At 41.9% G+C, this 13,543-nt stretch overlaps 1 protein-coding gene and 1 long non-coding RNA gene across 2 annotated transcripts in view; one reads left to right on the top strand and one right to left on the bottom strand.

Moving 5' to 3' along the window:
• LOC137355492 (rho GTPase-activating protein 22-like) overlaps positions 1 to 13,543 on the bottom strand; it is a 330,838-nt gene that overhangs the window by 226,410 nt on the left and 90,885 nt on the right. Inside the window, exon 3 of the mRNA XM_068020688.1 lies at positions 10,051 to 10,138. Coding sequence (XP_067876789.1) covers positions 10,051 to 10,138 — 88 coding nt within the window. The remainder of the gene's footprint in view (positions 1 to 10,050; positions 10,139 to 13,543) is intronic.
• The window catches only part of LOC137355493 (uncharacterized), an 80,556-nt gene that overhangs the window by 26,726 nt on the left and 40,287 nt on the right, over positions 1 to 13,543 (top strand). The window lies entirely within an intron of this gene.

The following is a 13,543-nucleotide window of genomic DNA, read 5'->3' as shown; positions in this document are numbered from 1 at the left end:
ACTTGCAGAGCAAACCAGTGATTTATCTGAAGTAATGGGAGAGACATACAAAGACCCTAATCGCCTATCTTATTTCATTCAGATCATCATGACAGGACTCTGGAAGGGGTCCTGAGAGTCATAAGTGACAGAAGTCAATGGTTTGAGGATCAGAATAGGGAGTGGCTGGGAATTTAAACCTATAATTCCTTCAGCGCCTGTCTTACACACCTGATGGATTATAAGAAAGAACTTGTTGCATGACAGGCAATTCATCGCTTGCCTCCAGCATTCAACTACTTTCACTCAGCCCATTGCAACATTGCTTCTGTTTCTTTATTTTGTAAATACTATTTCAGCTATTGAATCTCTGAAATTTCTTCTTTTTCTTCTAAACTCCAAAGAAGAGGTCCTTTACATTTATCTTACATGTATGAAAATAGTTAGATGGCAGCTAGAGTACTGCATGTAGTTCTGGTGACTGCATTACAGAAAGGATGTGATCGCACTAGATAAGGTACAGAGGAAATTTACGAGGATGTTACCAGGAATGGAGAATTTTAGTGATGAGGCAAGATTGGATAGGCTGGGGTTGTTTTTTTGGAACAGAGAATGCTGAGGGGAGATTTAATTGGGATGTATGAAAGGCCTAGATAGAGTGGATAGGAAGGACGGATTTCCCTTAGCAGAGAGGTCAGGGGGCATAGATTTAAAGTAATTGTAGAACGATTAGAGAGAAGTTGAGGAGAGTTTTTTTCCACCCAAAAAGTGGTGGGGGTCTGAGACATATTGCCTGAAAGAGTGGTAGAGGGAGAAACCCTCATTGCATTTAAAAAGTACTAGGATATGCACAAGAAGTGCTGCAACCTACAAGGCTACATTACCAACAGCTGGAAAGTGGGATTAGACAGGATAGCAATTTTTTAGCTGACACAGACACAATAGGTCAAATGGCCTCCCTCTCTGCATTAAATTTATATGGTTCTATCCTCCTCTCTGCATTCTCTTAAATGCTGAAATCAAGACTCATCATTGAGTCTCCCACTCACATTCTTTCTTTCCTATGGGCTTAAAACTGTGGAACCTCTCCTCCCTTCAATCTTCACTCCTTCCTCAGAGTCCCTGGGTTTTTAAGCTAATTGGTGCTGATCACCCTTGGCACTTATGGGACTTGCACCTTCTCTTAAATTTCTCAATTAAATTGAATTACAGTGGACCACTGATGATGTTTATTAGCTATTGACGTCTTCACAGTTAGCGAGGTAGGAAAGATATGAGTAACATAGGGAGTTGACCTGGTATCAGATGAAATTACTGACTGATGTGTCAGTCCAAGTTGGCAAGTCATGGCGAGAAACATTGAACATTGTACTATAGTCACACTGGCCAAGATGGACTTTCCCAATTCCTCTCAAAACACATGCAGTACAAGTGCATCTTTTAGAAAGAAGCTGGTGCCTTTATATATTGGGATTTTCATGTTGGATTTGTGTTGCTATAAACATATATGTGATGCAGATGTCCTCGTGCGGCAAGATCATCAGTGACTTTGGAAGATCTCATGTACTGAATGCACATGATATGGCACCCATGGCTAGAGCTGTACCAGAAAATGTTATGACCCACATCTTTAGACCCTCAGGACCTGGGGAGTTTCCACTCTGCTGGATCTTAATACTGTCAGCACATTCAAAGAAATAGAACATGTGAAATTTACAGGAAAAGAATCAATATATTTTGTTGGAAGTGCTCCCCCATTGTGTGAGTAAAAGAATTTAAATATAGAAGTACTTTTTTACCATTTTATTTTCATTTTTCTGCCTCATGTTCATCACAATAATACACTGTGCATTTGTTGAACCAATGTGTTTATTGTCAGGAAAGCCCTATATGCCAAATGGGAAATATTAATTTCATCGGTTGGAAACTTACATTAGACTTTTAATGGGAAAAAACCCTACTGTAACTTTAAAAAAAAAACTAGCAGCCAAGTTGGCCACTGCCATTTACATCTGAAATACCAGGAGATTGAACTGGAGACAAAAAGTCTAACAAGAAGCACGGCCAGAACAATACTTCGGCTGACTGAGTCAATTAGCCAGATCATGCTCGTTAGCGGGACTTTCCAAACTATCTCAAGGCAATCATAAATGGAAACATCCCTCCAGGGGGTAAACACTGCCAGCCCTGCCTATGAGAAATTTGGGGTTTTAGACTTTGGACCTCATTAAAAACAAAGAGGAGTGAGAGAACGATGTGACTGTGTGTTCATCTCTGAAGAAACTGCAAGTTTTGTCACAGGGACAAGCAGACAGGCAGTAACCGAGTGTACAGAAGCCAAGAATGCTGCTGCTCCCTATCTCTGTCTCATTTCTCTCTCCCCAAAAAAAATCAAGGGAAAAACCATCTGCAACTGGGGGACCCTCCAAGCCTACAGACAGCTACAGCCAGCAATCAGGAGAAGAGAATCAACTATCAATTCTGCCTTCAAGAAAACTCTGAATAAAGCAAGCCAACCAAAGTACACTTTGACCAAACAAGAATTTCAAGAATACAGCTTCAGGTGAGGATTACTGGATCATCCATTTTACAGATTGTATTTAAATTCCATTTATTCTGGACTTTAATCCAACCACCAAATCTATTTTCCTTTCTGTAATTGTGTATATGTGTGTTGTGATTCTCACGTGAATGTGTAGTGTATTTTTAGTATATGTAAATCTGGTTAGAGTGTTCTGTATAATAAACGTACCTCTTTCTTCCTTAAACATGAGAAAACCTGTCTGATTGGTTCTTTCACATCACAGTAAAGGAAAAAGGTAAAACACTCACAGAGGTGGTAAGCACAACCACTGTTTAAAAGGAATGTGGTCAAATAAGAGGAAGGGGCAAGAGGGGAGCCTGAGACCCTCTCCTCACCTTGCCTTAACAGTATGATCAAAAAAGGCTTTGATAAACACTTTTACATGATGGTGGTGTCTAATGTTTGATTGGCCCAGTGGCTTTTTGAATTGAAAGGAAGCTACTGAGAGATATGTGAAAATACACAGGTATAAAAGCACACAGACAATGGCCTATGCATAAACCTCTGTCTCTCCTGATCTTTCTTGGCTTCTCTAGTGCAATCGATATCAACAATCCTCATATAACTTCAGTTGTTTCTCTTCCTTTACCCACGTAGTTGCTTCTAGTACTTTTTTTATTCATCCTTGGGGATTCGTTGTTGCTGACGAGGCCAGCATTTAATGTCCATTCCTAATGGCCCTTGAAAAGATGGTGATGAACTACCTTCTTGAACGGTTGCAGTCCGTGTGGTGAAGGTGCTCCCAAAGTGCTGTTAGGGAGGGAGTTCCAGGATTTTGACCTGGCAACAATGAAGGAATGCCCAAATATTTCCAAGCCAGGATGGTGTGTGACGGTGTGGAATTTGGAGGTGATGGTGTTCCCATGCTCCTGCTGCCCTTGTTCTTCTAGGTGGTAGAGGTCACTGGTTTGGAAGGTGCTGTCGAAGAAGTCTTGGCAAGTTGCTGCAATGCAGCTTGTAGATGGTACACACTGCTGCCAAGATGAGTCGGTGTTGGAAGGAATGGGTGTTTAAGGTGATGGATGGGGTATTGATCATGTGGACTGTTTTGTCCTGGATACTGTCGAGCTTCTTGAGTGTTGTTGCAGCTGGGCCCATCCAAGCAAGAGGAGAGTATTCCATCACACTGCTGACTTGTGCCTTGTAGATGGTGGACAGGCTTTGGGGAGTCAGGAGGTGAGCCACTGACTGGAGAATACCCAATCTCTGACCTGCTCTTTTAGCCACAGTGTTTTAGCTGTTGCTTTAATTGAGATTTTGGTCCGTTGTGACCCCTAGGATGTTGATGGTGGGGGAATTCAGCAATGGCAATGTCATTGAATGTCAAGGGGAGGCGGTTAGACTCTCTTTTGCTATAGATGGTCATTGCCTGGTATATATACAACATGAATATTACTTACTACTTATCAGCCCAAGCCTAGATGTTGTTCGGGGCTTGCTGTATGAAAGCACGGACTGCTTCATCATTTGAGGAATTGTGACTGGAATTGCATACTGTGCAATCATCAGCGAACATCCCCACTTCTGACCTTATGATGGAGGGAAGGTCATTGGTGAAGCAGCTGAAGGTAATTGGGCCTAGGACACTACCCTGAGGAACTCCTACAGCAATGTCCTGGGGCTGAGATGATTAACCTCTGAAAACCATAACCATCTTTCTTTGTGCTAACAACTGGAGAATTTTCCCCAATCCCCATTGAATTCAGTATTACTCGCGTGCCTTGGTGCTACATGCAGTCAAATGCTGTTTTGATGTTAAGGGTAGTTACTCCCAAGTAAGAACATAAGAAATAGGAGCAGCTGTAGGCCATTTGGCCCCTCTGCTGTTCAATAAGATCATGGCTGATCTGATTGTGGCCTCAACTCCACTTTCCTGCTTGTCCCCCCCCCATAACCTTTGACTCCCTTGTAAATCTAAAATCTGTCGAACTCAGCCTTGAATATATATTGAATGTAAGTATCTGTCCTTAGTCCCATCCACCTCACTATTTATATGCTACCCCTTGGTGAAATCATTTGGAAGAATTGGGGTCAGCTTCTATCTGTATGAGGACACCCAGCTCTATCTGTCTATTGGTCCTCTATTGATTCTACTCTTCAACTACCTTTCTGACATTCATACTTAGCTGAGCAAACATTTCTTCTGGCAAAACCATTCTTGTCGTTCCCTCAGCCTTGACTCTGTCAATCTTCCTATTTGCTACCCCAGGGTGACTTGGGAAGTGTTTAACCTTGGCATCCTGCTTTGAACTGACCTCAGCTTCCTCAGCCATATCCATTCTGCCAGCAAGACAGTATTTTTCCCTTCTTGTTCCACAATGCCACGCCCCAAAACTCTAGTCGATGCCTCCTTATCTCAAGGCTTAACTTTTCTAATATTCTCCTTGACAGCCTCTCCACCTAAACTATACACAAGTTTAATTTATTCAAAACGGTGCAGTCCATCTTCTCTCTACTCAGCATTCCCAATTTCCATCATCTCTGAGCCCCACTGATTCCTTGTGCCTCAGTAAATTGACTTCAAAATTCTCAGAGGACCATTAGGAACTTTCAGCCCCTCGATCCTGCTGTACTATTCAGTTAGTTCATGGCGAATCTATAGCTCATTTTCATTTATCTGCCTTTGCTCCATAACCTTTGATACCCTTAACTAACAAAAATATTTTGATCTCCGTCTTGACAACTCCAATTGTCCCAACATTCAAGGCTTTCTGGGGGAGAGAAATCAAAATTTCTACTACCCTTTGTGTGAAAAAGTGCTTCCTGATTTCACTGCTACATAGCCTTGCTTTCATTTTAAGATTATGTTTCCTCATTCTTGAATCCCCCACCAGAGGAAATAGTTGCTCTGTATCTATCCTATCGAATCTTTTAAACATTTTAACCACCTCGATTATGATCTCCCATCTATCTTCTATACTCATCCTCACTTTCAAATCCCTCCATGGCATCACCTCAGCCCAGTTTAGTGATCTCCTCAATCTTCTATTCATTTAGCTGTTACACTCCTGTCCTTTGACATGCTTGATCTGGTTTCCTCTGCCTTACCACCTCTCTCCCTGATCAGAACCTCTTCAAAATCTTTCTTTTCGATTTCAGATTCCTCCCCACCAACTTGATTCCTCTCAAATTTCATCTCTTTCACTTCTGCCAAATAAAATGTAAAATGCTTTGAGATGTCTTTCTGCATGTAAGAAGTGTTACAAGGATGCATGTTGCAGTTGTTACAGTATGGCAGTAGAAGTACAGTAAACAGTATAAAAAAGCCAGATCTACAATGCCACTTAAACACATTACTTAGGGCAAGGCAACACAGGTTCAAACTAGCGAAAGACAAATTTAGGACTGATGTTGGGAAGTTCATTACACGAAGAAGTGATCATAACATGGATTTGCCATCCTAACTGAATGTTCAAAGCGAGAAACCGAGAATCATTTAAGAAACAATAGACTAGGGTATTTCTGGATGAATGAGCTAAAATAGGTTGAATGGCCTTAATCATTATTATCTACCTTACGATCTTGTGTTTCCATTTCCCTATCAGGGTTTAATTCTCTTTAATGAGGAGCACACAATTCACATTTGGCTAACTATAGATATGCTGGAGTTAATAGCTGCACATTATCTCAAAATCTGGGCATAGCTGGCCTGTGGATAATGCAGAATTTAATCATAAATCCATTTAAAAACAAGATGGTTACAGTTTAGCTACAAAGAACAAGCAGGGAAAAATCTCCCTCATGGCTCACAGCCATAAGAATGCTAAATGCCGCTAATTCTGGTTTAATTTGTAGATATAGTGTGTTAGAGCACAGCACAGAATCACAATTCTGACTTTTATTGAGCAAATCTTGAAATTAATTATATGTGAGTCAGTGCTTTGTAAGTGCTTCTTTGAGCATTTCACTTCCCAGTACAGTTACATCCTAATTAGGGTCAGAAAAAGACCAAACTCAACAAAGTGTGTCCTGTCAGATAGTCAGTGAATGAAAGCAGCTGGATCTGTACAAAAGCACTCTCTGCAAATTCAACATCTTGTCCTCTCCCCTTCAAGACCTGTCAATGAATTACATTATTTTGAATATGAAATAAAGGAATTCCATGAATCTAGAAGAGCTTAATTAGCTTGGCTGGATCCCCCTTTTATAATGGTTAGCTTTTTGAGCTGAGAGCGCACTCCAGTAATAGCAACAGCAGCAATCAAATAAACAGACAACCGTGATAGCTATCCAGTAAAATCAATAACAGCAATATTGACAGCTTAATAATGACAATTGGTACAACAGTTAGATAGAGTTAATGCTATTGGAAAATATCACTTTAGGAGATTGGTGGAGGCTGTCTAAGGCTGCCATGTCATAGAATCTATGCTATCTCACATAGCAATAGTCAATGTTGTTTGTTACTCCGGAGGCCAACCAAAATTCACCAAGGTTGTGTCTTCAAACCTGTTACAGTACATAAGGGCTTAAAAATAAGTCTAATTCTTATGCCTCTGCTAAACCCAATAGCATCTTGCAACTGTAATTTGAATCATCAATTAATTCATTTGAGGGAGGGGCCAATTCTCTCAATTCAAATACAAACATGCTGTGTGATTTGTTAACATAATGCCTGTGGTAGTTTTTGACTTTACTAGGCCAAATTCTCCTCGGCATGAACTACTGTCTTGGAGTGACCTCTCTGCTTGGCTCTTTCAAATTGAAGAGCTTTTCATCTGGAACCATGTGTGGCTAGAGCCTCTGAAAGGAATACGATAAGCCAGACAACTTCTGTAGTTGGTGAGGAAAGGAACTTATAACAGTAACTAAACAACTATGTTTTTAAAAAGTAGCTATAGTCATAGTTTTGCATGAAAGTTGCAATTTATCTTCTACTGTACAAGGAGCTAGCATACTATTGAACTGCTGTAAATATTTGTAGTGCTCCTGTTTTTATTCACTTGTTCTACTACTATTTGATTAACATGTTTAGAGTCAAAACCCAAAACAAGGACCTGGTAGGATGGTACAATGCCATTTTCAAAGACGGCGAGGATTCTGTGAAGGCACCAGAAAGAAGTGATATTGGAAGAAAGGAATGTTTAAAAAAAAAGTGTTCCTTGTTCATTATTTCGGATGTGGTACAAATGTCACCTAGATAGCAGTGCAAATATTAACATTCTCAAGGATATAAGATAAGGGTTACCTACAAGAATAGTCTGACACACGCAAGTCGCAAGTACATCGAGTAAAAAGGGTAAACAAACTAATAAAATGTAACGGGATTGGGACAGGACTTGTCAAGGTTGGTTGATTGACAAGATGTCTCATTTCTGTGCAACATGTCATTTAGCAACCAGCCAGGATTAGCGGAGGTTAGAGAATGAGAGTGGCAGGTGAGTGAGAACTTCGAAGGCGTGCTTTGCACCTGTACTCTCAGGCAGAGAAGGCATCACTCTCTCTGCTAAAGCTTTGAATCACTTGTTTGGCTTGCATGCACTTGTACACGAGACATTTATTCAATGTTTAACATCAAAAAGCATACAGAGCTCCATAGAAACCCAAATCACATTGATGTATTTCTACATTTGAATGAATCTGTAATCTTTATTTTCAATAGATTTAATTTTTCAGTGAAAAAATCTGAAAAATTATGTTATTAGTCTGCGACACAATTGAGAGAACAAAGACTAGGGCTGAGTGAAGCCCAATGGAGGCCTCTTAGCCTTCTCGACTCAGAGGCATCGATATTGGTAGTGTGGTCAAGAAAACCCGAAGTCTGTGTTTCCTCAAATGTCATGGCCTGCATGAGCTTTTTTTTTAAAAACAGATTTCCCACCCAGTCAGCCACCCTCATTGATAGGTTTGACTGACTGGCGGATGGGGAATGCTCCACAGAAGGCCACAGAACAGCAGCAGGTAGTTGAGGGTAGAGATTGCGGGAGGGTTGGTCGAGTGTGGTTGGAGGTTTCAGAGGTGATCAAAGGGGTGTCTAAGATCACAGGGGCCTTCAGGGATGAGTTGGAAGGGTCAGAGATCGGAGGAGTTTGGGGGAGAGTTGAAGATTCCGGGGGACATGGGCTGGGGAGGGGCGGGGGTAACCAGTGATGGGAGGGGTTGGTGATAGATGGGGCTTTTGGAGGGAGATTGTGGAGGTGGGACAGCAGTTACAGGTCAGCTTCTTGAGCCTGGAGGAAGCACTCCTGCATCTGCTGACCCACAAGCTGTGTTGTCATGTCACTTAGCTGATGGATCCAGCCCTTCTCGTTTCCATTTACCTGCCGAGCTTTCTGAGACCCCCGGGAACCCGGACGTCATGGGTTAACAGTGGAAGCATGGAGCCACTGCAAAAGATTTCAGTGACAGATCTACCTCCTGACAACATTCTGGTTGCCTGCCCCGCTCCCCCACCCTCAGCCCTACCTCCAATAAAATGACGAGTGTCCATGAGGGTGGTGGAAGTGGAAACAATTTCTAAAGGAAATTGGATGGGCACTTGAAGGAAATAAACTTGCAGGGCTACAGCGATCGAGTTGGGGAGTGGGACTGACATCATTGCCCCGCGGAGAGCCAGCATGGAATCGATGGGTGAACGGCCTCCTTCTGTGCTGTAGATGACTCTATGACTTCCGATAGTATTTTCCAAAAGGCCCATTGTACTTCTTCCCTTGTTTTACATAATAAGTTGATTATATCACATTATTGTGGAGCAAAGTCTTACTTAGATTTGAAAAAATAATTTACTTTTGTGTGTCTTTTTTAAATTCATTTGCTATGAGCTTGGGGAAAGTTCAGCAAATAATTTGGGAATCCAGGGCAGCCATGTTGTAAAAAGCATGTTGGGGAGTTTAGAATGCAGGATCAACTCTGATTACACCAAACCTCATTCCTTTACTTTTAATAGTGTGCAGCACATGGAAGAGACCAACAGGATTTCTCTCCAAGGCTCATAGCAGAGCAACCTCCTCCTTCTGGTTGGAAAGAGGAAGCCAGTGTTGATAGGAAAACAGGCATCTGAATTCCAGGGATATTTTCATACTCCGCATTGTAGCACATTGTAGAGTTGGGTTAGAAGAGAATTAGGGGTGGATTGGCTGCCTGCTCTCCGACAAGGAATGGATCAGTGAGAGATTATAAAAAGAGGAAAAATTGGATAAGGTAAATTGTGACAGCAAGAAAACCCGTAAATATTTTTCCTTCATTCAATAAGGAAATTAATCAGATTGTCTGTCATGTCGCACCCCACTGCATCATAAAAATGATTTACACCTTACATGCTGTGGTGCCAACATCTCTTTAACTCTGATACAATGATATATAGGTACAGTATCACACCTGAGAGCGTGTTCAATCATTGTAAAGTGTTCTGAATTTAGCATCGGGTTCAAGCCAATGGCAGAGCATGTCAAAATAGCCAATGACTGAATCGAAGGTGCTTTTGCCTGAACTGGACATGGAGGAAAGGGGCAGCAACCAAGCAACTCTAGCAGATTCAGTGTTCTTACCTGGGACAATCTCAAACAGATGTTTGCCAGGCTCATCAGGGTTGGCTGTGAACTCATTCACTAGACTCCCTTGCAGTTGGATAGAACCCTGTGGACAAAGAAAGGCTGAGTATTTTGGTGGAAAGAAAATATTGAGATTCTTAACTGAAAAAGATAATCAACAACAGATTGTATTTAAATAGCACCTTTAATGCAATAAAAAAAGTCCCAAGATGTTTCACAGGAGCATTACAAAGCAAAATTTGTCACTGAGCCACATTAAGGGATATTAGGGCAGATGACCAAGAGCTTGGTCAAAGAGGTAGTTTTTAAGGAGCGTTTTAAAGGAGGAAAGATAGGTAGAGAGGCAGAGAGGTTTAGGGAGGGAATTTCAGAGCTTAAAGCCTTGGCAGTTGAAGGCAGAGCCACCAATAGAGCGGTTAAAATCAAGGATGCTTAAGAGGCCAGAATTAGATGAGTACAGATATCTCAGAGGATTGTAGGGTGGAAGAGATTACATAGATAGGGAGGGGCGAGGCCATGGAGGGATTTGAAAGCAAGGATGAGAATTTTAAAATCGAGTCATTGCTTAACCAGGAAACAATGTATTTTTTTTATTTATTTAGAGATACAGCACTGAAACAGGCCCTTCGGCCCACCGAGTCTGCGCCGACCATCAACCACCCATTTATACTAATCCCATATTCCTACCACATCCCCACCTGTCCCTATATTTCCCTACCACCTACCTATACTAGGGGCAATTTATAATGGCCAATTTACCTACCAACCTGCTAGTCTTTTGGCATGTGGGAGGAAACCGGAGCACCCAGAGAAAACCCCCGCAGACACAGGGAGAACTTGCAAACTCCACACAGGCAGTACCCAGATTTGAACCCGGGTCGCTGGAGCTGTGAGGCTGCGGTGCTAACCACTGCGCCACTGTGCCGCCCGAATGTAGGTCAGTGAGCACAGACATGATGGGACTTGGTGCAGAGATTTGGATGACCTCAGGTTTATGGAGGGTAATGTGTGGGAGGCCAACCAGGGTGTCTTGGAATAGTCAAGTCTAGAGGGGCCAAAGGCATAGATGAGGGTTTCAGCAGCAGATGAGGTAGCGACAGAGTTGATCAATGTTACGGAGGTGGAAGTAGGCAGTCTTCATGGTGGCACGGGCATGTGCTGGGAAGCTCATCTCAAAGTTTAATATGACACCAAGCTTGAGAATAGTCTGGTTCAGTCTCAGAAGGACTCCTGACATGTGTCCAATGAAAGAAAATCATGTTTGAATATTAGCTAAATAAATTGAAGGCTGGAGCTGCACATCATGTCAGAAGAAAGATAGTTTGATAATTTGGACAGAACCCTTCATTGTTGCACAATGAGACACAAAGAAACTCCTTTCCAGCAGCAGTGTTGAATGAATCACTAATTTTGTACCCAGGTGCTGCTGTTTGCGAGAAAGCCCTTCAAGCTTGAGGAGTAAATAATAAAGAAGTATTCACTGTCAATAGTTGGTTTCCATATTTTTTTAAATATAAATTCATAATCGAAGACAAGAAATCTTGCTTCAGGAATATGTCTTGCTTGCTTAAATAACTCAGTGGAATTGTACTGTGCTTTTAAACTGTTTCACAGTTAAATAAAGCTCATAATTGTTTGTAATTATATTGTGTGAATGGTCTATTCCATGTTCTGTGATCCAGCTCTTTTCTTATGGTAGATGTAGTCAGCTAAGTGATTGATACTGAAATTGTCCAGGAAAGGATATGGTCTATTTAAAAGGTCATCATGCACTGCATGGTGAAGCAGTGCTTTGGAGTGAAATGACATGGGTTTTAGTCCCACTTGGCTGAGTTCCCAATCTCACCCATTTTCCCTATGGAAGTACAAGGCAAAGCAAATTGTATGGGTGTCTCCACCAAGCTGCTCCTGCTCACCTTCTAGTGACCAGGACAGAGTTGCTTTGGATGTAGTTTGTCAAGTGCTCCTTGGCTTCAGAGTTGAATGGCCTATGAATTAGACTTTCTACTTATTCAGGGCGTCAACAGGTAGCTAATTTTTCCCCACTTTTGCATCTCTGGATAAAACAGGTTATTACTTAAAGTTGTGAAGGCTTACAGTAAATTGTCAGCATTAGAGAGCATCAAGAAGACGTCAGAACTTGCCCTCCTATTCGGTTCAAAAGCCCATGACTTATGATGGAGGAGAGAGGAAGAGACCTTCAAGATGATAAAAAAGGGAAGGTCGCTACCTGACCCCTTGAATATATTGATCAGCCTCTATCCCTGTATCCTAAATGTACGCCTGTGTTTATAGAAATCCCATTTTGGAGTTGTTTTAAATGCTGTTTTTTGTAAAACCATTGCTTAACCACTTAAGAGGCTGCTTTACAACTGCGAGGACTTTGAACTTAGATCACAGCCAATATAAATGAAATGCTTACAAGTAGGAAACCTAAGGCAGCACAAAGTCAGAACGGAATTAGACACCTCCTGCTTTTTGGATTCATGTTCAAATTCACGTCGCAGAACTGAAGTAAGAACATTTGTAAAAACTTGTTGATCTGCCCAATGTCAAGGTGAGTTCTGGATCATTTCAAAACCTTCCACCACCCTCAGGCTAATATAACTGAATCACACATCAATACAAGTGAAGCATAAAGGCAGTTTTAATAATAATATACACCTTTCATGTTGAACCCATGAATTATTTTGAAGTGTGATGGCTGTTATTGCGTAGGTAAATATGGCAGCCATTATGGACCTAGCAAGGTTCCCCAAAACAGTGATGGGATGAGTGCCTATATTTTGTGTGTGATGCATTTTAAGAAGAAATATTTCACAATACATATCTACAATTCTGTTTTAGATTTTTGATTTAGAGATACAGCACTGAAACAGGCCCTTCAGCCCACCGAGTCTGTGCCGACCATTAACCACCCATTTATACTAATCCTACACTAATCCCATATTCCTACCACATCCTCACCTGTCCCTATATTCCCCTACCACCTACCTAAAACTAGGGGCAATTTATAATGGCCAATTTACCTATCAACCTGCAAGTCTTTTGGCTGTGGGAGGAAACCGGAGCACCCGGAGGAAACCCACGCAGACACAGGGAGAACTTGCAAACTCCACACAGGCAGTACCCAGAATTGAACCCGGGTCGCTGGAGCTGTGAGGCTGCGGTGCTAACCACTGCGCCACTGTGCCGCCCACTTTTGCCTTCCTCTACTCTGCCTGGTGGTCACCCATTCCCTTCCCTTCTTTGCAGCATTTGCCTGCGGTGTGACCACCTCGCTAAATGTGCTATCCACGACGATCTCCACGGTGTAAGCAGAATGGACTTCCCCTTATCTGTGATGATGCCACCAGCCAGTAACTATTATGTTGGGCTGACACACTTGGTTCAGTGCAGAAGCTGGCCAGTGGTTTTCTGCCAAACAGACATTTAGTCTTCCAGATTTTATTTTTGATCAATTATTTTATTTCTGGCTAAAACATATCAG

The sequence above is a fragment of the Heterodontus francisci genome, chromosome 42 (assembly GCF_036365525.1).
Source record: "Heterodontus francisci isolate sHetFra1 chromosome 42, sHetFra1.hap1, whole genome shotgun sequence".
Classification (NCBI taxonomy): Eukaryota; Metazoa; Chordata; class Chondrichthyes; order Heterodontiformes; family Heterodontidae; genus Heterodontus; species Heterodontus francisci.
Note: the sequence above shows the minus strand (reverse complement) of the source record. Positions and strands in the feature narration are given on the sequence as shown.